The following is a 26,132-nucleotide window of genomic DNA, read 5'->3' on the forward strand; positions in this document are numbered from 1 at the left end:
GCGTTACCAGTGTTACTAGCGTTACCAGTGTTACTAGCGTTACCAGCTCGTAGCATTACGAGCGTTACTAGCGTTACCAGCATTACCAGAGTTTCTAGCGTAACTAGCGTTAGTAGCAATACGAGCGTTAGTAGCATTACGAGTGTTAGTAGCGTTACTAGCGTTACCAGCATTACCAGAGTTTCTAGCGTAACTAGCGTTAGTAGCATTACGAGCGTTACTAGAGTTATGAGCGCAACTAATGTTACTAGCATTACTAGCGTTAGTAGCATTACTAATGTTACTAGCGTAACTAGTGTTACGAGCGTTATGAGCGAGCACCGAAGAGGTCCGGCACGGCGCACGAGGGAGTAGGTGGCCAGCACCGAGCCCTTTGTGTCTCCCTGGCGATGCTTGGACGCACCGCACTCATTTGGGGCAACATCGAACGAGGAGAGGAGGGGTCAAGGACCACTTACAGATAACCGTCGCTGGAGTCGGCCGCGAGCGGAACTCGGGTCGCCTGTTTCGTGGCACAGCGCGCTAACCCGCTAGGCCACTGCTCCGTACGTGCGCGCACACACACACACACGCGGACACGGCTTCAAGAGTCCACAAATAATTTATTGGGTTCCTTAAGCAAGTTCTCATTCGGACGAGAGTCCAACCGCAGCAGCACGCGTCCCTGTCCGAGCTCTCGCGAGCGAGCGGCCCCCGAGTGCGACCGGGGCTCAGTCGAGGTGGGGCGGTGGGAGACGTCGCTTGAACGCTGTTCCTGCAAACAGCGGAGAGAAGGGCACGGCTCTGGGTTACATCGTCACAGAGAAAAAGGATCAGGATCAAAAATTTAGTTTACACCAGAGGAATCCGACGAGCTTTGCAGCTCTTTTTCACAGATCTCCAGTAGGGGACGGTTCAGAAAGGTGCAACAACAAACGGTACAAAAAACGCGATCGGAGAACGAAGTAAAGGAAAGCTGAACACATCACTGCTCCTGACGCTGTTACATCGCTTGACCACCTGGGAGGTCATGGGTTCTGATTCCGACCCGGACGCCTGCTGCTGTATATTTGGAGTGTGTGTGTGTTCTCTCTCTCTCGCTCTTCCCCGTGGTCGCGTGGATTTTTCTCCGGGTCCTCCGGTTTCTCCCTCCAAATTTATAACACTGGTCAACAAATTTTTTTTTTTTTTTCTGGCCTGGACTTTTGCAGCTGTTTTAGACTAATTTCAGGGTGCTGATTCCAAATCTGATCTCAGATTTGCTCTATCACATCTCATTTTATGCTATCGGCAAGCCCATTTTCATTGATTTTACCCGAAATTAACTATGTCACTTATGATTGCAAGTTGTTGCGAGTCAGTGACTGCTTTAGTGTTAAAATATGGTGCTGTATTTTTAGTTTAGGATAGTGTGTTTATAATATCATTTTATGTAGATATCCACATTTATTTAATATTTTTCTTCTGCAGTTTTGATTGAAAATGCAATATTTGATATCTCAAAAACCTGATGTGATAGACAAAAACTGATGCCAGATTTGGAATCAGCACCCCAAAATTACATTAACACAGTTGGAATACCTTATGCCAGAAAAAGTGTGTTGACCAGTGTAATCAACATCGCGCGTTCAGAGCATTTGGCTGCTATGAATTTCCACGCGATAAGCCACTTCGTTGAGCTATCATTTGTGACGGGCAGGTCAAATTTTGAAAAGAGCTACACAGCTCAGTGGGCCTTAACCTGGTAAAATAAAAATATTGAAATTAGTTTAACCTGCGGCACGAGCTGATTTAATCGTTCCATCTCCCCGGCGGACGATTCCCAATTGGCGTTTTCTGTCGTTCCATCCCTCTCGGCTGCTACTACTTCATCACCACCGCCCATTATCCCTTCTATAGCCGTGACTCATGCCTCCTGCCCAAGCACCCCCCCCTCCTCCCCCCCCCACTCAACAGTTTGAATCGGCGATTTCACATTTTATAATTGTGGGGCTGACGACTGTGTGGTGTGCACCTTGGTGTGGCCTGGGACTGTTTTGTTGTTGTTATATTTTGCTTGATAAATTGGACGCTTGTAAGCAATTTATTTATATTTAGTGACTTTCTTGCCCTTTTCTCCACTTTGCACCCCTATCGGTTTGTGCTGTTGCATTGTTTGTTGCTGTAACTCGCCGACACGTCCCGACTGGAAACTTTAGCTTCGTAAGTTCATCGGATTCCTCCTCCTGCAGTCTTAATAAAAGATTATTATTCTGAACCCGGCGTGGGCATAGCAACGACAGATTTTAAAATGAACTGCAACTATGCATGGTTACTGAAAGTTCATTTGCCCGAGCCAACTTTCTTGACGGGCTAATAAAATTTATTTTGCATTGATTTACGGTTTGTGCAGTTTTCGGTTTCTTCTGCAAGGCCTAATTGTCTTTCATACAATTTCAGTTTGGCTCCGTTGCTCATGTGGAGGGCGGAAGAGCGACGCTCACAACAACGAGCAGAGCGCCGGGTGGCTAAAGCACAGCAATTTGGCACAGTAGGGGGCACAGTTGGTGCATTAGCCAGTCATCTCGGTCATGTCAGTCAGTCGACCCGTGGCACCTGGGTCTGCCCCGTGACCTCCTGCCAGCGGGCGTTCGACACTTCATGTGGCCTCAAGGTGCACATGGCCTGGCACAAGTGTCGTGGTGATGCCACCGCCACTTTGTGGCGAATGGCGGTTGTTGTTGTGCGTCTGTGTGTGTTTGTGGGGAGCGGTAGTGTAGCGGTTAGCACGCTGCGCTACGAACCCGGTGACCAGAGTTCAATTCGCGCTCACGGCCAACAGCGACGATTATCTTAACCGGTCCTGGGCCTGCTCACGGTCGACTCAGCCTCAAATGAGTAGCTGGTGCAGTGCGTAAAAACGTCGCCACTGGGGAGAAAAAGGCGGCCGGGCATGGTGCTGGCCACCCACCCCCTTCGTCTGCCGTTCTGGCCTACACAGGCGCTACTTGCTAACGGCATTTGCCTCAACAGTCTGTTAAAGCTACACGGAGGATCTTTGTCTTTGTCTGTGGCCTCACCTCCGAAATAAGAACGTGAATGGCTCGTTCTTTTACGCCGTTGCCTTCCGCTAATTTATTTTTGCCAACGGTTGATTTACAAACACCCGTTTTTTTATTTACATGAATAAACGCAACAGTTGGCGTTTTAAGGCCATCTTCACAAACCCACACACAGAGAGAACCTCTCAGTGCTGATTCTGGCACGGGTGGAGTTTGGTTGGAGTGGGGGGGGGGCACGCGTGGGGTACAAAGCACCCCCCCACACCGCCCAAACTAGACACCTTTATTAATTTACTTTCAGTAGTTTACCATTAAGATTAAACATACATTCATTCATTCGATGCAGCCGCGATTCATAATGCGAGGGACAAGCGAATCCTTGCCGCCACCTCGCCCCCAAAATATCTTAGTCAAACGCCGCCGATGGGATTCTGGAGTGGGAGATGGCAGCATTCACGAAGCGGCCAAACTCTGGGTGAGAAATCGCGAATGGGTGCCATCAGCGTGGCGATCCACCCCCTCGAACATCGATCATCGATCGCACGCAGTACAGATTAAAAAACACAAACTCAGACCACTCTCTGAGCTCCGTGGCCGAGAAGAAAACGCCACGCCCGGCCGCCTTTGTCTCCCCAGTGGCGATGTTTACGCACCGCACCAGGTACTCATTTTAGGCCGAGTCGACCTAGGGGAGGCCCATTGCCGGTCCAGATAATCGTCACTGGGTGTCTGGCCGTGAGCGGGAATCGAACCTGGGTCGTTGGTTTCGGAGCGCAGCGCGCTAACCGCTACACCACCGCTCCCCACAGTGAAGAAAACACACACACACACATAGTGTACACACACATAGTGTACACACACATAGTGCACACACAGTGTACACACACACACACACAGTGTACACACACACAGTGTACACACACACACACACAGATGTACACACACACAGTGTACACACACATAGTGCACACACACAGTGTACACACACACACAGTGTACACACACACACAGATGTACACACACACACATAGTGTAAACACACATAGTGTACACACACATAGTGTACACACACACACACAGTGTACACACACACACAGTGTACACACACACACAGATGTACACACACACACACAGATGTACACACACACAGTGTACACACACATAGTGTACACACACATAGTGTACACACACAGTGTACACACACAGTGTACACACACACACAGTGTACACACACATAGTGCACACACACAGTGTACACACACACACAGTGTACACACACACACAGTGTACACACACACACACAGTGTACACACACACACACAGATGTACACACACACACACACAGTGTACACACACATAGTGTACACACACATAGTGCACACACACATAGTGTACACACACATAGTGTACACACACATAGTGCACACACACATAGTGTACACACAATGCTTTGGCCAGCCCAGCTGCACCAACCCCTCACTCTACATTGTAGACAAGCAGACAATCCAACAAATATTTTTTAAATAGCGGATCCTTCGACTACTTTGTCCTTAAAACCTTCCCCATCCTCCTCTTCCCCTCCCTAACCTCGCCCTCCCTTCCCCTACCATCACCCTCCATTGCCATCCCATCCCTTCCTCAACACTCAAATCCCATCCCTTTTCCCCATGAGCCAATACTAATGTCCCATTCATAATTCTTGTAAAGCGCTTTGACAAAAAAACCCTATATAGAATTCTAGATAAGATAAGAAATCAAAGTATTTTGTACACAACCCACCAGCCCAAGGGCCAATTTCAACGGCATTGATTCGGCACAGGCAGACACTGGACCGTTTTCAACATTGCCGCGTCTCATCTCTCTGCAAAGGTCAACTGCTACTGCTACTCCTCATTTTTATTTTACCAGGTAAGGCCCACTGAGCTATGTAGCTCGTTTTCAGAAGCAATCTGCCCACAAATGATAGCTCAACGACGTGGCTTATCGCGTGGAAATGTACAGCAGCCAAAAACTCTAAACGCGTGGTGACGTTGATTTAAAATGTGGAGGTAAAACCGGAGGACCCGGAGAAAAATCCACGCGACCACAGGGAGAGAGAGAGACAAGCAAACTCCAAATATACAACAGGCGTTGGGGTCGGGATTGAACCCACGAACTCCTGCATACCCAGCGAAGTAGTTAACATCTCGCCACCGTGGCGCCCCGAACAATAAGAGCAAGGCCTAACCCCTCCACGTTGAAGTTGGCGCTACTACTAATACTCTTGATACAGATATTTTGCTGTGACAGTTTCACCTGAAGACGGAAGCTTGTGTTGCCTCCGAAACGTCGTGATTTTATTGTTTTTATTTTTTATTAATTTTAATTTCATTTTTTACCTATGTGACTTTACCGAAAGAACTAAGAGTATGAATCCTTGCAGTCACGAAAGCTTCAAATCTAGAGCTACTACTAATTTGCGGCGACCCGAGTTTCCATTCCAACGGAAGTGGCCGCTGACATCGGAACTGTTCCTGGCCGCCGCCCGGCAGCCCACCAACCCCCGCCCGAGCTCAACCAGCGTGGGTGAAGTATGGTCAAACGTGAGCGAAGCTCGGCGGCTTCCGCTTCATGGGGGGCCCAGTGGACGGAAGAGGAACGGCGAGGGGGGCGTGCGAGCGAGCGACAACCCATGTAAAGAACGGCAACGTCTCGGGGAGAGAGCGAGCGAGCGAGAGCGACGATGTGTGCGACGCTACTAAACGAAATAAAATAAAAAGTACAAATTCCCCCCCCCAAATAAAAAACCCATTGAAAGCCCTATTTGCAATCGCGCACAAACTGCAAGTCGGGAATAAATTAAAGGAGGGCCGCTGGCAGGGAGCGCGCGCTGGATGATGTCGCTTTAATAGATTCACAACGGGGCCAGTGTAACATTCACAGTGATTGACATTGGGGGGGCGGGAGGGGGTAACCGCACGGCCGTACACAGTGCAACAATGTGGGTGGTGGTGGTGGTGGTGGTGAGGGATTTGCCCGCTCCCTCCCCCACCGCCCGCCCCCCCAGTTTCACCGCAATTTTATGATTCCTCCCTGAATGCAATCAGCCCCGCGCTTCCATCACCACGGGCCAGGCTAGCCCTCCTGCGAGACTCCGACGACGTGAGGGGGGGGGGGGGGAGTTTGTCATTTGCATTTGAGCGGCGGTGAACGCGTTGGAACGAGCGACGAGCGAGAGGCGAGGGCCTGCAGCTCGCACACAGGGCCAATATCTCAGGACAAAGACAAAAATCCCGCGAGCAGCCTTAACAGACTGTTGGGGCAAGTGCTGTTAGCGAGGAGCCCTCATTAAGGGCACAATGGCACAACGAGGGGGTGGGTGGCCAACACCACGCCCGACCGCCTTTGTCTCCACAGTGGCGATGTTTATACACACCGCACCAGGTACTCATTTGAGGCTGAGTCGACCTAGGGAAGGCCCAGGACCGGTTCAGATAATCGTCGCTGATATTGGCCGTGAGCGGGAATCGAACTCGGGTTGCCAGGTTCGTAGCGCTAACCGCTACACCACCGCACACACGAGTCGGGTCTTCCAGAATGACTCATGTGACACGACACAGAGGACAACACACACATAGCCAACAAATCACCGTGAAAGTGCCCGCGGACGATCGATGCTAAAGACGCGTTTCTCCCGTACGTTACGAAACAGATCTCCGCATACAATTTTTTTTTTCTATTCCATCATCTCGAATCAAATTACCCACGCAGTAATTACAACCCCCCATCAATCGTAAAACGAGCTCAGTCATTCCGCGGTCAACCAGCTGTGCCATGCAATGGGCCCCAGTTACACGCGGAACGTTGCGACAACGTTGGCCCAAAGGGTCCAGCCACATTCCCGACGTTGGTTGAACGTTCACCCAACGTTGGTCCAACGTCGGTCCAACGTTGGTCCAACGTCGGCCCAACGTTCGCCCAACGTCGGTCCAACGTTCGCCCAACGTCGGTCCAACGTTCGCCCAACGTCAGTTCAACGTTCGCCCAACGTCAGTTCAACGTTCGCCCAACGTCAGTTCAACGTTCGCCCAACGTCGGTTCAACGTTCGCCCAACGTCGGTTCAACGTTCGCCCAACGTCGGTTCAACGTTCGCCCAACGTCGGTTCAACGTTCGCCCAACGTCGGTCCAACGTTCGCCCAACGTTCGCCCAACGTTGGACCGACGCACGTTCACTCTCACTGGGACGTCCCTCCACCAACCCGGCATTCTCACGGCCACCGCCGCACCGAGGGTGCTATTTGGAACACACCGACATGAATGTTGAACGCCCTGCTGCAATTTACTCGCTTTCCATTCGAATCGCAGCAGACGATTTTTGTTGCCGTTCACCCCACAACGTCGCCTCCCATTAGCGACGCGCCGTTTTCGCTGCGGGCCGCGTGAATTGCAACGGAGCTGCAAACAAATCACGACAACAGCGGAGGAGACATTCCATTCTGCTTCCGTGGCCGCTGGTTATCACGGCCATCTGTTGACTGGATTAAATCTCACAGGTAGGCATTACACAAAAGCTGTTTCTGCAGCGCTGCAACCCGATGGGGCTCTGTGCGCCTGCACCACTGGGTAACAGCCAGCGTTTGTCACGGAACGATGCAATTCATTTAAAACGTGTACACGCGGATTTATACAACAGATACCTGCCGAGGATAGAATGCGGACCGTACCTAAACACAAGCGCGCGAAAAAGGACAGAGATATTCAAGGAGTTATTGGGCCACTTGCGTTCGATGTTTTCGACTTACCGACGTGTCGAGTACATTGTCGGTTTACACCATTGGAACCTCAGTGCGCCTTTTGGCGTCATCTGGTCCAACACGATGTGAGACTAGGCTCTAAGGAAAGCTGTCTTCGGGTGTGGACCAATCAACTTCAAGGACAGTGCATACATTATCAGAGTTATGTTTTTTGTTTGCATTATGACTGCAGGTATTGTGGTCTATGCAAACGTGACTCCTTGTAAAAAAGGTGTCAGTTTTGTTGCCAGATAAAAGGGTAAAAAATCAATTATCATTGTCGGTTTAGTTTCGCCGGGCTAAAAAAATTACTAAATACGAAACCGTTCAACCACCACGGGAAGGGGGAGTGAGGTGGGGTCAAGGATGGCAATGAATGGGAAGAAAAGAACAGAGCGGGACAGGGAAGGGGAGGGAGGTGGGGTCAAGGACGCCAACGAATGGGAAGAGGAGAACGGAGCGGGTCAGGGAAAAGGAGGGAGGACGGGACAGAAGTTTCCCCAAGATGGACAAAGAGGAGGGGCCACGGCTCAAGATGAGCGGAAGGAAGAGAGAAGGGGGGGGGGGGGGCACCGGGCAGGATGGGGAGGAGGGGGAGAAGGAACGACCGGGTCAAGGTGTCGGGGGTGAGAGGGCGATGATCATGATGATGATCATGATGACGATGATCATGACGATGATCATGACGATGATCATGACGATGATCATGACGATGATCATGACGATGATCATGACGATGATCATGACGATGATCATGACGATGATCATGACGATGATCATGACGATGATCATGACGATGATCATGACGATGAAGGGGAGAGGGTAAAAGAGGAAAAGAGAAGGAATGAGCAGTTAGCTGCACGAAGCAGCGTCTGTTTTCGCAGGGGGCGGGGGGTGGAGGTATTCAGAGTGGGAGTGGCCAGGCACACAGGTCACATGGTTAACAGTATGCTTGAGGCGATTTATTTATTATACTGCTTTTCTATTCAATCTGGTATTCACTCTTGTCGGTTTACCTTGAAAAAAACGTATTTATATAAAAAAAAATCATATTCTTGGTTCTTTCGGTAAAGTCACGTAGATAGAAAATAAAAATAAAATAAAAATAATTAAATTCAATTTTTATTTTCTATTTACGTGACTTTACCGAAAGAACCAAGTATATATATTTTTAGGTGATTTGTTAACCATTCCTATAATTTTCATTCCTATCGTGTTTTTTTTCGCATCGTTTGTTGTTGAAACGTTCTACTGGACATCCGTGAAAATATACTTTATAAAGCTCATCGGATTCCTCCAGTCTAAATAGTTGTTTCGATTCTGCTCACCTGCAGTCTCAAAGGGGCTCTCACCCTGGCGATGCATCAAGATTTCACCGACCATGTAAATGCTCGTGGCTTCAACGTTTTTTGGCCGCGATGACATCTTGATCTTGACTTATTTCCCCGATCAATGAAATCACATTACGCGGAGATCTGTTTTATAGTTCCCCAGCAGAGGAGAGGGAGGTGCACTGCTCACCATTAGGGTTGTGAATGGACAGATTCTTAGTCTCATAACACGATGGTCGATAGCTCACATAGAATATAACCGGGAGAGAGAAATCGAAAATATATATGTGTAGACGTTTTAAAGGTGATTTAGCGTTGGCACGCGAGTCATCATCGCCAGACGTGATCGATCCACCGTCGCTCACAACCCTGCGATTAAATAATCTTCCGAGCGGCTGCACACGAGCCGATTTCGTCGCTCCATCTCATCGACAGTTGTGTCCCTTGGGACGTAAATGTCGCCAGTCATACTCAGCTCCATTCAATACCGAGGGCCTGGAGCCAGGGCCAAGATTGGGTCGGGCTCCAACCCACGCCCTCCTGCTGACGGTAAGAAGCCGGCGTTCCGGGCAGTGGCACTTCTCCATACGCACATAAATAATACGCGCTCAATTACGCATTTTCTTTCAAGGCCGCGCAGTGCTGTTGACCGTCTAAAAAATATATATTTTGAATCGCTTGGGGGGGTGCCACTGGGGAGACAAAGACGGCCTGGCACGTGGTGTTGGCCACCCACCCCCGTCGTGTGTGCCGTGCTGGCCTTCGGAGGTCACTGCAGAAGAACCCCTCTTAACGACCACCCCAGTTAACGACTAATCGCTTAACGACGGGCCTCCAGCACTTGCCCCGAAAAGTCTGTTAAGGCTTTGTCTTTGTTGGTGGCGGGCGGGAGTTAATAGCCGCATGGCTCGTTGGCTCTACAAGTCGCTTTTCGTTCCCCCTCCCGCTTGTGGAATGCCACCGATGGTCCCACAGGGGTCACTACTTGGCCACCGGCAGCCGCGCTTCAAAAGCTGCCGCTGGGAATGGGGAAAGGCGGCAGGGCGCGTCGCTCGAGGTTAATTTACCGTCGCCGTACACACATTTTTTTTGTTGCAACAAGAATAAAAAAAAACTAAAAACTCGCATTGCGGGCACGGTCATTTACAATAACAACAAAGAGTCCAACAAATCTCTGGAGGCGCGCTGTTGAAGTTAAGCGCACCGACGTCCTCTGCGAGTTAATAACGTCGCCAGAGGCAATGCCTCGCTGTTTGGGGGGGGGGGGGAGGTGCTTTGCTCGGCACGGCGAGATTTTTTAAAAAAACTTTTAAACGCCCCCGTTGATTATTCAGTAGCGCACCTGCCGATGAGCGCTGCGAGTCGGCCGTCGCCAACATTCGAGACATTCCCAACTATTGAAACTATTTTAATCAAGTGAACCATTTCTTTATTTCACCAGGTAAGGCCCCACCGAGTGATGTAGAGGTATTTTTCAGGAGCGACCTGGCTATCACGAACGCTCAAAAAAGTGGCTTATCGCGCGGAAATCTTTAGTCGGCAAACACTTTTAAGGCGCGTTGATTCTAAATGCGAAGGGGAGAAACTGTAGGGCCCGGAGAAAAATCCATGCTGCCACGGGGAGAAGGGTCGGGGATCGAACCCACGACCTCCTGTATACCGGGCGAGATAGTTTATTATTTGCTATTCAGGGATAATAGTGGCACGGATGACAGATGGAGACACTTTAAAACGTGGGAAAATGCACGTCCTGTTTAATTAGGCGTGAGCCGTCACCCCCTTCCCCCGCATGATAATTAATGATCTCCTTGAAGAAGGGACACGGGGAAAACCGGAGTTGTTACGCCGAGATTGCGGCCGTGGTTTAATTTGATGTATCGGCGTATGACGTTAGAAGACAATGGCCTTCTCGTGTGAGTGACATCGAAGGAGGAATGGATCGGCATAACGTTCCAGCGGACGGCGGGTTACTCGCTTCTGTACCGTCAACTCGGGGAGAAATGTTTCAAACAAACTGAATTTAAAAGGTCTGCTCCCACGTCTCTGTTGTTGTTGTTGCGTTCTCCAAAGCAATTTCTCTCTCGAATTGCTTTTGGCGTTTTGTTTATAATGGGGGTTTATTTTTTGTTTGGGTCAGATCGCGTAAATATAAATGGTGTCTCGTTTGTGCACCACCATCACCTCCCCCCCCCCACTGCCAACTGCGGCTGCTGCAGCCCTCACCGAATAATTGTTACAAATTCAAGTGGTGAACTTCTGGGTACGACGTTCACCGTTGAAACGTGATAGACCGCACCTCAGATTAGCGCGTCTGGCTATGTGCGGTTACGAAAGAAATTCAACGTACATACGTACGTCACACCCGGCTAGCTGCCGTCTTCAGAGACACGCATGTATACACACGAGAAAACGCGAGGATCGTGAATGTAAACGTGACTTTTAATCTCTCATGCTGGCTCCAACGTACAGGTAGAAGAACGTTTCAAATATATACTGGCATTGACCGCTCGCACCGAGAGAAACAAAAGCGACGCAGGATGTCACCCACACAGCTCACTTGCCCCCTGCCCCCCTCCCGCCCGGGGCCCGACTTCCACAAAACAACATCCCGTACGTTTCACGTCAAATATTCATTCTCGCCGTCTCTCAACTCGCACTTCTGCAGCTTCGACGTCCAAAACGACGGGAACGAGCGCCAAACTGGGGGGGGTGGGGGGGGGGAAACTAGCGGCTTTGCTCCGGCAGCGCAGGTCACCGCGGCGGCGAGCGGCGGCTGCTGCTTTTGCCGTTCACCCTGTCAGAGCGTCTCTCCCCCGCTCGCCGCGTGGCCCGCCGTGTGGCGGCGTTTCCGGCTCCGTCCGGTGGCTCCGAGCCAATCACGGAAACCTCCTCGTCGCCCGAGCGCGGCTCTGGCTTCCTCTCTCCTCCGCGGCACGACCCCCGACACCCCCCCCCAACGCCCCCACGCCGAGTCGCCGCTTGCAACGACATCTCTGACAGTCCCCGGGTAAACTCGTGACCCGCGACTTCAAACGTTTGCGACAGTTTTGACTTTAAGCCTCGCTGCCTGCTGCTGCTGCTGCTCTCCCGATGACATCAGGGCCGGGTTCTGCGAGCCTCGACCCGCACCGAATCATCACGCGACGTTTCCCCACACGTCCTGCATCATTACGGTGTGCGCACGGGGCCACGTCTGCGTGGCCAAATCCGAAAAAAATTATTCGCAGAGTCTGATTCGATTTGTTCACAGCTGCGCGGTCTCAACGTCGCTCCTCCTCCGGTGAAACCACCGCGAAAACTACCGAGCCATCATGCTCACGCGCGCCGCGATGGCCTTGCGGCCGGAGAGACAGCGGCGGCCGAACGCAACGCGCTACGCGGCTCGACCCGCACGCACGTTGAGCGTTCCTTCGCACCGTACGTAGCGCCAACCGCGCCAATCTGGAGGGCGCAACTTTTTTGATTTGGTGCCGCGGGAGGGCGTGACGCTACCTTGAGTGGCGGCGGCGCCGTTCAATAGTGCTTCTCCTGCAGGTAGTCCTTCATCTTGTTGGGCAGCGGCAGGCTGCGGACGAGGTCGATGCGCGTGCTCTGGCGGATGACGAAGCGGCACAGGTACTGCAGCGAGCGCACGTGCATAAAGCGCGACACGGGCGTCGTCAGCCGCACGGGGTACGTGGCCGAGCCGGGGAAGCGCGAGCGCGAGTAGCAGAAGGCGCCGATCTCCGAGTCGCGCACCGAGCTCTCGACGAGCTGCACCACCGAAGCGTGGCCCTCCAGCTCGGGCTGCTCGTAGAAGCTGAAGCGCCCGTTGGAGTGCTCGACGCGCGTGTGCAGCGTGCGCCCGCGCGACCGGAAGCTCAGGCTCAGCAGATAGCGCTCGTCCGAGCTGTCGCGCACCAGGAAGGCGCCGTCGGGCAGCGCCGTCAGCTTCTCCTCCGCCTCCTGCCGCGTCACGGGCCCCCAGTACCAGCCGTGCCGCGCCAGCTTCTTCAGCTCCTCCGTGAGGCTGGTGGCCGCCGCCCTGCCGGCGCCCTCGTACAGGCGGCAAGCACCCGGCGGCACGGCCCCCGTGTCCAGCGGCGACGCTCCCGCGCCCGGCCCGGCGCGGCGCTCGCTCGGGGAGCGTCCCGCGCCCGGACGCCGCGTCCTGACGCCGTCGTCGCCGTCGCACGGCGCGCGGTCCGGCGCGATGCACGGCCCCGCCAAGGGGCAGCCGCCCGGCACCGGCCGCGCGGCGCCTCCGCCGGGCAGATTCACGTTCCGGTCGGGCTGGACGTCGACGTGCAAGCAGTCCGCGCCGTTGAGGCACGCCGCTCCGCCGGCCGCGGCGTTGCGACCCCAGTGCCGCCGAGCGATCGGCCCGTCGGGTGCGTGCGCGCCCACGGCCGCTCCCGTACCGCGGCGCGAGTCTCCCTCCTCCGACGGTGGCACGGCATCCTCGGCGCCCGTGCCGTCGGCCGATACGTCGTGGTATTCGTCCGGCGCGTGCGTGGGAGGCAAATTGTCGTTCGCTTTGCACAGCGTGCCCCGGTCCTCCAGGTCGGACTCGGACTGCAGCATCGCGCAGGACGACGGCGAGCTGCGCTCCTCCTCCTCCTCTTCCTCCTCCTCCTCCTCCATGTCCTCGACGTCGGCCTTGCGCGCCTCGGCAAAGTCCCCCGTTCCCGCGTCGCCCCCGGGGACGCGCGGCCCCGTCGGGTTGTCGTTGCAGTCGAGGCCGTTTGCCGTCGGCGAGCCGGGCAGCCTCAGCTCCAGGCGGAGGCCGCCACCACCGCACTCCATCCTGGCGTGCGTAGACTCGGGAAAAGGCACTCCGGCGGCGGCGGTTTCGTCGTCCGTCGGCACGTTCTCGTTCAGCCCATCGCACCGGCGGCCCTCGGAGCGGGCGTCCGGTCGGGGCGCGACATCCGCGGCGGGAGCCCGTGTCGCCAAGCGGCACGCCTCCCCGCCCCGCCTCGTGCCGTTCGCCTCCGGCGGGGACGCGGAGAGGAGGGGGGACGCGGCGGGGTCGCTGCGGCTGCCCGTCGACAGCGACGACGACGACGAAGCGGGAGACCAGCGGGCCCGGGGCGGCCGCTCGCCGTTGGTCGGCGGCGCGGTGACGGGCGAGGGGACGTCGGTGGCGGCCCACGTGACGGCCACCGCTCCGGCCGCGGGGGGGGCCGCTCGGTCGCCGTCCTTCCCGCGGCCCCTCTGCCTGGAGGAGAGGCGCCTCCGCAGGGTCCCCATGAAGCCCTCGCCGCCCTTCGCCCGGCCCTTCGCGTCGTCCTCGTCGCCGTCCGCCCCTCCGTCGCCACGGACGACGACGCCGGTCGCGGCCTCCCGCCCCTCGTGCTCGTGGCAGGCCCCCGGCCCCGTCTCCTCCTCCTCTCGGCTCCTCTTCAGGTGGAAGGACTTGCGCAAGGACCGGCTAATTTTTTTCATAACTCGATTTTTGACACGGTTGTTCGACCCCCGCCCGCCCCCCCCCCCCTTATTGTTTTTTATTGGCGGGCGGGGAACGCGCAGGCATGAACCTTATTGCCGTAAATTAAGTCAGGGCTCTCTCCCTTCTCTCTCCGCTCGCTATCGGTCATAGAGATCTTGCCGGGGCCATCGCGAGCCTGGGAGCGCTCGATATCCTGCGAAGGAAACAAAAAGGGAACGGGGGTTGAGCACAGCTTTAAGACGTGCAATTTAACGTTCAATACGAACGAATCTCAATCAAGACCCGAGCGCTGAGCAAACCGGACATGCCAGCGTCCTCGTATTGATATTTCAAAACAAGTCCATATTCTGTCCGAGACCAATACGCTCAATCTTGGGTTGTTCGCTGTATGAACAGGTTCAGTTCGGCGGGGGGGGAGGGGGGGAGCGGTGGCGCAGCGGTTGGCGTCCGATGCTACGGGTTCAGTGACCGCAGTTAATTTCCAGGTCGCAATTCACATCAATGGGCGAGCAATATCTGAACCAGTCTAGGGGCAATCTGAATTTTGGAGCTTTCGTGACTGCAGGAATTATTCTTTGGTTCTTTCGGTTAAGTCACGTATAAAGATAAAATAATAAATTAAATAATAGCATAAATAAATTTAATAATAGTATGCTATTATTTAATTTCTTATTTTATCTTTATACGTGACTTAACCGAAAGAACCAAAGAACAGTCTAGGGGCACCCTTTCACAAACCTGCATCGACCAGTGTGGCGAAGTATGATCAAGCAGGCCCCGCTACCAACACAGCATTGGGAGGCCTTCATCCAGCAGCGGATTGCCACAAAAGGCTGCAAGACCACAATTTATTATTTTAAAACATTACACCCACCGGTATTGCCGAGTGTGTAAATAACAAAGCTTGAATACTCACAATATTATTCGTACGGGAAACATTTTATCCCTGGCTGGTGGGCAAAACATTCTCCCACGGCACACGCGCGAGCAAGAAACACAAATTCCTCGGACATGTTTGTGAACACGCCGGAACGTTTCGGCACCATGTGCCGCGGTTTAAAAGAGACGTTTTACGCCCCCCTTTGTCAATCCACCGCTGGATGAAAGCCTCTCCCCACTTTCTGTCGGTCGTGCAGGCCGTGTGACCATACCTTGACCCACCAAGCTGGGTCAGTTGCTGGTTGGTCGAGGGTGGGGTGGCGGTGGGGTAGTGGGAGGGGGGCACGGAAGAAGCCCAGGAGTGGTTGAGTAATCACTCGCCGCTGATGTTATCCGTGCAAAAAAAGCCACGGCCACCTCCGATGGTCCCTTTGGTTTAACGGTCCATCGAGGTGACAGGCCATCAACCCCCTCGTCCCTGACAGCTTGGGTGAATACCAAAAATGTCCCCGAAGATGGACACCACCAGGCAAAAGGAGACCCGGGAGAGCCGAGACCGCCTGGCGGAAGACGGTGAAGGACGAGCTGGTGGCAGCGATCAGCCTCTCTTGGGGCGAGGCTCAACATGTTGCCAAGGACAGGAAGGAGTGGGAGGGAACTCATTGCGGCCTCGTGTTCCATAGAGGGTTTGCTAACTGGGTGTCTCAGGCATGCGGCTATCTGTTGTTATCCGTGCAAAAAAATAAATCGAGCTCAGTTAGTCAAGTGCAAAGCGCTAAGCACTGCGCCCAAAACCATCGGTTGACGTTGCCAAAAAGCACAACGGCGAGACGCCCACGCGGAGGCCGGATGCTGCTCTCGCGCCCGGCAATGCAAAGTTCGTTCCGATTCAAATTAACGACGGCTTTAAAGCGACATGCTCTCTCTATATATACGCAGTAGACTCTCGATTATCCGCACTAATGATGGGGAGGACAGCCGCGGATAATTCAAAATCATGGATAATCAAAAAATATACATTTATAATGGTCGACCGGTCGACGATGGGCGTGCTCAGTGATAACACTTTCCTGGCTCCCACCGAGCAGAAGACTCCCGCCCACTAAGTGGGTGATTGCAGAGCCACGCCAATTAACGTCAAACTCCGCCCCACTGTTGTAAAGATATGCAACTACTGTACTGTAGAGGCAATCAGGTGGATTTCGGATGAATCGGAGCAACATATTTGTTCAGTTTAAACACGTGACCTGTAATAAACATCTCCAAGAAGAACAATGTACAACTGTTTTTATAATTATGAATTTGGGCTCAAGGGGAAAAAATCCACTAATTACAAATTTACGTCAAAATCTCAGGTGTGCAATGAATCTGATTTGCGGAATAACCACGCGTCTGAGATCATCGAGAGCGCACCTACAAACCCAAAATCGCCGGGCACGGCGAGTCACGTGTGCGGCAGCGGTGATCCGCCATCGAGGCCGGAGGCGACCGCAAAGATTGCCGCGTGCCTGAGACACCCAAGCCGTCGGAAACGAGGGGGGTTTGATGGCCCATCTCCTCGATGGGATTGTTAAACCAAAGGGCCATCATACAGGGAGGCCTTCATCCAGAAGTGTATTCATCATAGCCGCTGCTGCTGCTGCTGATGCTGCTGGTGATGACGGATTCAATCTAGAGTGTTTTTGTATTCGACTCCCAACGGATGACACCGCCGAAAGATAACGATCGTCGTCATTCGCAGCCACGGCCAATCCACTGCTGGATGAAGGCCTCCCCTTCCCGCAAACCGATTTCACCGCTCCCTTTCCTCGGCGACCGTAACCTCAGCCACCGTTTCCAAGCAGACGTTACTAAAAACTAAACTATTTTCATTTTTTACCAGGTAAGGCCCACTGAGCTGCATAGCTCTTTTTCCGAAGCGATCAGGCTATCGCAAATTATATCTCAACAAGGTGGCTTATCGTGTGGAAATGCACAGCAGCCAAATACTCTGAAGGCGTGATGTTGCATAGCAGCCAAATACTCTGAAGGCGTGACGTTGCATAGCAGCCAAATACTCTGAAGGCGTGACGTAGATTCTAAATGTGGAGGGGAAAACCGGAGGGCCCGGAGAAAAATGCACGCAACCACGGGGAGAGAGAGAGAGAGAGACACCGCAAACTCGAAATATACAGCAGGCGTCAAGGGTCAGGGACGAACCCACGACCTCCTGTATACCAAGTGAAGGAGGTAACATCACCTAACCACCGCGGCACCCATCCGGCAACTACCAGCTATTGTGCACGAATCTGCGCGAATGCTACCCAATTGAAGGAAGCAAGTGTTCATTGTTTACTGCCGATTATAAAGTTATGGCCACTATTCAAAAAAACATTGCTGTTGTTCTACACTGAGTGCACGCACGTAAACCGCACTTTCGTAAGACAAATCACTGCAGGATGTGTTCCCCCCCCCCACCTCCGATGAGCACAGACGGCTACGTACGGCGCGGAAGAAGTTCAACATACACACATGCATATGACGGTTGGCTACGTATGGCGCGAAAGAAGTTCAACATACACACATGCATATGACGGTTGGCTAAGTACGGCGCGAAAGAAGTTCAACATACACACATGCATATGACGGTTGGTTACGTACGGCGCGAAAGAAGTTCAACATACACACATGCATATGACGGTTGGCTAAGTACGGCGCGAAAGAAGTTCAACATACACACATGCATATGACGGTTGGTTACGTACGGCGCGGAAGAAGTTCAACATACACACATAACATGGTTAGCTACGTACAATGGAAAAGAAGTTCAACATACATACAAGCGTAGCACGGTTGGCTACGTACGGTGCGAAAGAAGATCAACGTACATATATACGTCCGATGGCCAGAAGCGCAATGATTCGATCGCAATCCACGCTCTTGAAAGCCAGCCAGCCTGCCGCAACAATGGGAAATAAAACGAACGGGAGCCCTCAAGCCCACGCAAGAGAGCGCGGCGTCCCCCAAGCGACAAAAGATTCTGCACTCTCACACTCCGCACGTTACGGAAACAAACAAATAACCCTAACGATGCACCGTGCGGACGCAGCGCAATCAATAAGAAACCTTCAACTTGCTGCTCCCACCCCTCCGCACTGGTCACCGAGAAACCCTAAAATGAAATTGGCGAGCGGTTATAACGGCTGCCATTGAAGGCCTATGAAATAATGCTGATTTATGAGCCTCGCGTGGCAGGCCATTGTTTTTGTGGACACCAATAAAGCAGAAATTGGCCGAGCGGGTCAGTGGTTGAAGCAGTGGCTCTCAATCTTTATCGTACGGCTACCCAGCCCCCTACCAGCACCGCCGCCGCACCTCCGCTCGGCACGCTACGGCCACGCACGGCGCACGTGCATACAACGACTCGCACAGAGATCCATCGACTCGCACAGAGACCCATCGACTCGCACAGAGACCCGTCCACTAGCACAGAGACACATCGACTAGCACAGAGACCCGTAGACTCGCACAGAGACCCATCGACTCGCATAGAAACCCATCGACTCGCACAGAGATCCATCGACTCACAGAGAGATCCATCGACTCACAGAGAGACCCACAGACTCGGACAGAGACCCATCGACTCGCACAGAGACCCGTCCACTAGCACAGAGACACATCGACTAGCACAGAGACCCGTAGACTCGCACAGAGACCCATAGACTCGCACAGAGACCCATAGACTCGCACAGATACCCATAGAGACGCACAGAGACCCATAGACTCGCACAGAGACCCATCGACTCGCACAGAGACCCATCGACTCGCACAGAGACCCATCGACTCGCACAGAGACCCATCGACTCGCACAGAGACCCATCGACTCGCACAGAGACCCATCGACTCGCACAGAGACCCATCGACTCGCACAGAGACCCATCGACTCGCACAGAGACCCATCGACTCGCACAGAGACCCATCGACTCGCACAGAGACCCATAGACTCGCACAGAGACCCATAGACTCGCACAGAGACCCATAGACTCGCACAGAGACCCATCGACTCGCAGAGAGACCCATCGACTCGCACAGAGACCCATAGACTCGCACAGAGACCCATAGACTCGCACAGAGACCCATCGACTCGCACAGAGACCCATCGACTCGCACAGAGACCCATCGACTCGCACAGAGACCCATCGACTCGCACAGAGACCCATCGACTCGCACAGAGACCCATCGACTCGCACAGAGACCCATCGACTCGCACAGAGACCCATCGACTCGCACAGAGACCCATCGACTCGCACAGAGACCCATCGACTCGCACAGAGACCCATCGACTCGCAGAGAGACCCATCGACTCGCACAGAGACCCATCGACTCGCACAGAGACCCATCGACTCGCACAGAGACCCATCGACTCGCACAGAGACCCATCGACTCGCACAGAGACCCATCGACTCGCACAGAGACCCATCGACTCGCACAGAGACCCATAGACTCGCACAGAGACCCATCGACTCGCAGAGAGACCCATCGACTCGCAGAGAGACCCATCGACTCGCACAGAGACCCATCGACTCGCACAGAGACCCATAGACTCGCACAGAGACCGATAGACTCACACAGAGACCCATCGACTCGCAGAGACACATCGACTAGCACAGAGACCCATAGACTCACAGAGAGACCCGTAGACTCGCACAGAGACCCATCGACTCGCAGAGACACATCGACTAGCACAGAGACCCATAGACTCACAGAGAGACCCGTAGACTCACAGAGAGACCCATCGACTCACACAGAGACCCATCGACTCGCACAGAGACCCATCGACTCGCACAGAGACCCATCGACTAGCACAGAGACCCATAGCTTGATGTCGTCCTTCCCCCGCGCCTCCGATTGACACAGTATGGCGACGTACGGTGTGCGAAAGAATTTCAACATGCTGGACATACATCTCTAGTCTTTACGAGTCGATTAATATTTATTATGTGTTTATAATGTTGTTAGTATCTTTACGTATTAATATCCATTGTTAACGTTTTTGGGGTGAAAAAGGGTAACTTTCGATGCGAATTAAGTCTTTAACATGTATTTCTTATACTCGCTTAACGACCAAATCACCTCGCAACTGGTTACAGGAAACCAATTACCATCGTTAAGAGGGGGTTCTCCTGTATTATTATTTCTATTAACGTGCACCATCTCGCTGGGCTTTTTTTTCGTTCTTGACACGTTAGGGCTTTGCCCCGTTGTCCGTAGCAAACGACCATGAACACAAAATGGGGAAATCTACCGAAGCGACATCACGAGCCAGCCACCTTCGATGGCCACTTCATCTCACGAGATTTAGTAGCGCGAATAATGCGAGCGCGGGCTGTCAGTAGTGTCCCTGACTTATAAACACCCGACTTACGAACACCCCGCACTTACGAACACTAACACTTACGAAACAAAAGCCTAGTTCAGCAGTTTTTCCTTGCTGTGGTTGTCCCACCTGATGACGATCGATTGTGTTGCGATCGAAACGTCGTGATCTATTATTTGTATACCTACGTGACTTTACCCAAAGAACCAAAGAGTAAAGATGTGATGAGTCGGCCTCGTGTTGGGAGTGAGTGTTTGTGTGTGTGTGAGCATTCAAGGGGAGCGGTGTTGTAGCGGTTAACGCGCTACGCTATGAACGAGGTGACCCGAGTTCGATTCCCGCTCACGGCCAACACCAGTGACGAATATCTGAACCGGTCTTGGGCCTCCTCTAGGTCAACTCAGCCTGATGTGGCGTGTAAACATCACCATTGGGGAGATAAAGGTGGCCGGGTGTGGTGCTGGCCACCCAACCCTTCGTGTGCCGTGCCGGCCTAATAGGTGCTCGCTAACAGCACTTGCCCTAACAGTCTGTTCAGGCTAAACGGGGGGGATCTTTGTCGTTTTTGTGGGCATTTAAAACACGGTGCATCATTGTGTTCCGACTAACGAACAGTTCCGACTTACGAACCGTTACCCGCGGAACGAATCGTGCTCGTAAGCCGAGGACCGTCCGTATGCGCGCAAAACTCAGCGGAACGCGGTGGGACTTTGAAGAGACGGGGGGAAAAAAGGTAGCGGCGGGGAAGAAAGACACGGTTTTGAAAAACGAAAAACAAAAAAAACACGGCGCATGCTGAAGCAAACTAAAGCCCGATAAGGATCCACAGTCGGAATTAACAGGGGGAGGAAGGGGGGGGGCTAAATAAATAAATATTACCAGCGCTATAATTTCCATTTTCACAGTTTCCTTGATCAAGTGGCTCAGATGCGGCGACGGGGGGGGGGGGGGGGTAGTTTAAGGGTGGAAGAACGGAGGGCGGAGGGGGGGCCGACATTGAAACAGCTGGTTGCCACAGACGCCTCGTAACTCAAGGTCAGGTCACACGGAGTGCTGCTTCAGGAGTGCTGTTGAAAAGCTGTCGCCGCCGCCGTCGCCCTCGCCTCTCGACAAGCGATGCGCCGAGGAGAGTGCCGATAAACGACGGCAACGCATTGCCGCACGCGTATACACGCGTGCGGCGGAAACATGAGGAACAGAAACGTCATTTTATTTACGTACAACAAACGCGGCAAACCGTACCATCTGCCGGTTTTCGCTCTGCACCATTTGCACGAGGAGCTCCCAGCGCAGGCATGCGAAGCGCTCGCACACACTTACATTCGTACATTTCAATTACTCTTAAACCAGCGGGTAAACAGAGGCTGCATTAAGGCAACCCGGCAGAGATTTCACGTAGCAAATAGTCGTCAAACGAGACCAATTCGGCTTACAGGGGTGCAAGAAAATGTTCTCACTTTTATATGTTCCAGAACGACGCTGGGGCTGCCGCCTTTGCCATCGGTAGTAATCGGCGTAATGCACGACACTCCACTGGAGTTGGGAGATATTCCTGTCCATAATAATCCTATATTATTGCACCCTATATAACCGTACCCTATATCCTTAGGGAGGGAGGGAGGGAATGGATCCGCGCAAAATACAATTCCGCGAACGGCGTTCTGGTATCGTTCTGGCTGAAATAAAGCACTGCACATGCTTTCAGTTTCAGTTTAATTTATTAGGATTTACCCTGTGAGCCATTCGGCTCTTGATTTGGGTTCAACCGCAACAAACAATAAAATGACAAGATACACCTAAAATTCATTGTACACAAATCTGAACAGCACGTACGTAAACAATAGAATTCTACAGAAAAAGCACACTCTTAGTTTTTTAGGTAAAGTCACGTAGGTAAAAAATGAAATTAAAATTAATAATAATAAAATAATAAAATTATAAAAATCACGACGTTTCGGAGGCAACACAAGTCTCCGTCATCAGGTGGGACCGTCACAGCTAAATTTTCTGCACTTGATACAGCAAATTTAGCTGTGACGGTCCCACCTGATGACGGAGACTTGTGTTGCCTCCGAAACGTCGTGATTTTTATTTTATTTTTATTAATTTTTATTTCATTTTTTACCTACGTGACTTTACCGAAAAAACTAAGCGTATGAATCCTTGCAGTCACGAAAGCTTCAAATCTAGAAAGAAAAAGCATAACCTGCTTTCTCTCCTTACCCGTGGCGAGATACTCGGGTAAAGCAACGTTTTAACGTGTGCGCGGATTTGGCGAGCGGACTCGCGGGTTCGTCGGCATTAACAAACAACAAACGATACGATTTAAAGCTTTCGTGACTGCAGGGTTTCATATTCTTGGATCTTTCGGTAAAGTCACGTAGAAGGGAAATAATAAAATAATAAAAATAAAACACAATAAAAATTCTCACGACGTTTCGGCCACAACACAGGTGACGGCTGCTTGTGTAGTGGCCGAAACGTCATGAGAATTGTATGTTTTATTTGTATTATTTCCCTTCTACGTGACTTTACCGAAAAATCCAAGAATATAAAACAAATGATACGAAAAGGCGCCGCCTAAAAGCTCGAGACCGTTATTCCTAGACAGTGGCCCGAACACATCACGGAGCCCAAGCCTTTATAATTGCTCTTTGCCTGCTCTTCCGATAAGATTGCAGGGGGGGGGAGATTACAGGCAGCAGCAACCTGACCTCGACCTTTCAACCTTCGGCTCTATTGTTGCCAACCGCAGCCCTCGAACTTCAACGCTCAGAACGCGTGGGAAGACCAAAATCGTGGTGCCCTTGAAACGCTTTAATTTTTCCGACGCCCTCCCCCGACTGACCGCATTCACCTCTCCCTCGTCTAAAACCGCGCTCGAGTGCCGTGCGCTTATTTTTTCGCGCTCCAAAGTCTGCCGTGTCTCCCGCCGGCGTTCCCTTCGAACCGCTACCAGCGTGCGCCTAGAGCCTGGCGTCGCCAAGATCTCGAGTTTTGGGACGTGGGTTCGGCCAGCATTGTCGAGCGCTCGTCAGGAGATTGATGGTCAAGAGGCCGGTTGCAAAAGAGTCCACAAAAAACCCCCACCATAGTAAAAGAAAAATTGTTAATTCCAAACCATTGGAAGGGAACCGAACTGTTGCTAGAAATGTAGGCGGTAACAATCCAGCTCCACGCAGTACAGATTCAAAATCATGCCACTGCTGTACCGCCACTTCCTCTTTTGTGCTACAAATAGACAATATGTTCTAGAAGCCCACCGTTTCTGTACATCGTCTTACGAGGCTGCTACATTCAGAAGCAACGTAAATAGACGCCATTGTATAGGCTCACGCAGACAGGGATAGACTCACGGAGAGAACAATGGACTCACACAGGGATCAATAATAAACTCCAGGAGAGACCCATCGACTGACTGCTCCTGTTCAATTCCACAATACAAACCATTCTTTTCTTTACACGACCGACTGTACCTTTCTCTCTATAAAATACAGAGAACCCATCGGTTCTGTAAAGCATCTTGAGATGCAGTTGCACCTAGCTGCTGTGCAACCCCACTATTGTCTCGTCGCGAGCTATGTCAGGGAGAGGAATGGAACGCGTGCGGGATTCGCGCACCACCGAGAAGGAGACGGAGCCACGAACTCCGGTCTCGCGTGCCAGCACTCGCTGTATTATCACAACGCATGATCGCGAGAGGTGACCGCAGCTTGGGGGGGGGGGCGGGGTGGGGGAGGAAGGGGGGGGGGGGGGCGGCGGCGGGAGTGGTGGTGCAGTGGCGGTTCGTGCGTTGCATGATGAACCGAGTTCGATTACCGGCCCTGGCTCAGGTCGGTGTGTCAAAAATATCTGAATCGGTCCTGGGCAACCAGCCCATTCGCCAAACTGCACCGACCTGCGTGGTGAAGTATTGTCACACAATCACCACAGCTGACATGCTACGGGGAAGTAGGCCTTTAGGCGTTAGTGGATTTAGAATGGCTGGATTTTTTTTTTTAAATCCAATGATCAGCGATGGGGGTGTGAGGGGGGGGTAGTAGTGGGTGGGGTTGGCCTTCATCCAGCAGTGGATGGAACGCGGCTGAACGAAGACGACGACGGCGGTGACAATTTAGCGGCCTGGTAATTGAATGCGGCTCTCGTTGTCTTTGTCCCGTTGCGAGCGCCGCTGCCTGCCGCTCGCTGCGCTTACGCTGCCTTTCACCCGGGCCTTGTCACCACCATCCGGGCTCTCCCACGCCATTAGCGGCTTCAAACAAACTAAACTATGAAACTATTTTTTGTTTCAAGCAGGTTAAGGCCCCCACCGAGCTGTTATATAAAACTGTTTTTCAGAACCGACCTGGACGTTACGAATTATAGCTCATCGAAGTGGCTTGGAATTTATAGTGGGAGCCAAAGACTCTCTGAAACGCGCGACGTTGATTCTAACCGTGGAGGGGGAAAAACCGGGGGGACCCGGAGAAAAAACTACGCGTTGGGACTCCTGGGGCGTCACGGTGGCGAGGAGACGTTCTCTTCCTCGCCTGGTATGCGTGCGGTCGTGGATCGATGCCGACCCTTCGGATGCACGTTGTATATCGGGAGTCCGCGTGTACTCTCTCTCTCCCCGTGGTGGTCACGTGGATTGTTCTCCGGGTCCTCTGGTTTTGCCCTCCACATTTGGAAACGACGTGCGTTTAGGGTCATTCGGCTGCTACAACGAAATGTTCCCACGTGTGACAATGATATAAGCCACTTTTTTTTTTACGAGCTATGGTTCACGTGTGGCCAGGTCATCTCTGAATAAAAGGCTGATGGCTCGGTGGGATTTACCTGGTAAGTCAAATTGTAAAAGCACTAAATCTTGACTTAAAGCTTTCATGACTGCAGGAATTCATATTTTTTGGGTCTTTCGGTAAAGCCACGTAAAAGAGAAAAAAATAACAAAAATCAAAATCACGACGTTTCGTTCACCTGAAGACGATTGCCTGTGTTGCGGTCGAAACGTCGTGATTTAGATTTTTGTTATTTTTTCTATCTACGTGGCTTTACCGAAAGACCCAAAGAATATGTAAAAGCACTCTTCTATACGGGCTGAACATCTCGGAAGAGTGGTTGTACCCGCGTACACATGCGGCCCATTTGTCAATCCGCCACTGGATGATAGCCTCCCTACACCTGGGCAGGTTGGGGAGGGGGGGTTGGCTATTCGACCAGACAGAAGGCGAAAGAACCCCTGATGCGGAAGCACTGAAGTTCAGTACAACGGTGGATATTTTGACGCATTGCCCTCTGCTTGCCACCAAAGAGCCCCACCAGCACTACGACAACCTGTTTGGTCAGCTGCCCAAGCACC

General features: G+C 52.5%; 1 protein-coding gene across 3 annotated transcripts in view; it reads right to left on the reverse strand.

The window, feature by feature from the left end:
• Positions 1 to 588: 588 nt before the first annotated feature.
• The window catches only part of LOC133355917 (suppressor of cytokine signaling 6-like), a 35,776-nt gene continuing 10,232 nt past the window's right edge, over positions 589 to 26,132 (reverse strand). Inside the window, exons 1-3 of one of the 3 annotated variants that reach the window (XM_061573340.1) lie at positions 18,541 to 18,791; positions 12,618 to 14,749; positions 589 to 754 (exon numbers count right to left, since the gene is read on the reverse strand). In XM_061573340.1, coding sequence (XP_061429324.1) covers positions 12,639 to 14,552 — 1,914 coding nt within the window. In that variant the 5' untranslated portion in view covers positions 14,553 to 14,749; positions 18,541 to 18,791 and the 3' untranslated portion in view covers positions 589 to 754; positions 12,618 to 12,638. Of the gene's footprint in view, positions 755 to 12,617; positions 14,750 to 18,302; positions 18,792 to 26,132 lie in introns of those variants that run through there. The other 2 variants (XM_061573338.1, XM_061573339.1) reach the window with 2 other exon arrangements.

Source organism: Lethenteron reissneri, chromosome 52, assembly GCF_015708825.2.
Source record: "Lethenteron reissneri isolate LAM-NWPU_2019-01 chromosome 52, ASM1570882v1, whole genome shotgun sequence".
Classification (NCBI taxonomy): domain Eukaryota; kingdom Metazoa; phylum Chordata; class Hyperoartia; order Petromyzontiformes; family Petromyzontidae; genus Lethenteron; species Lethenteron reissneri.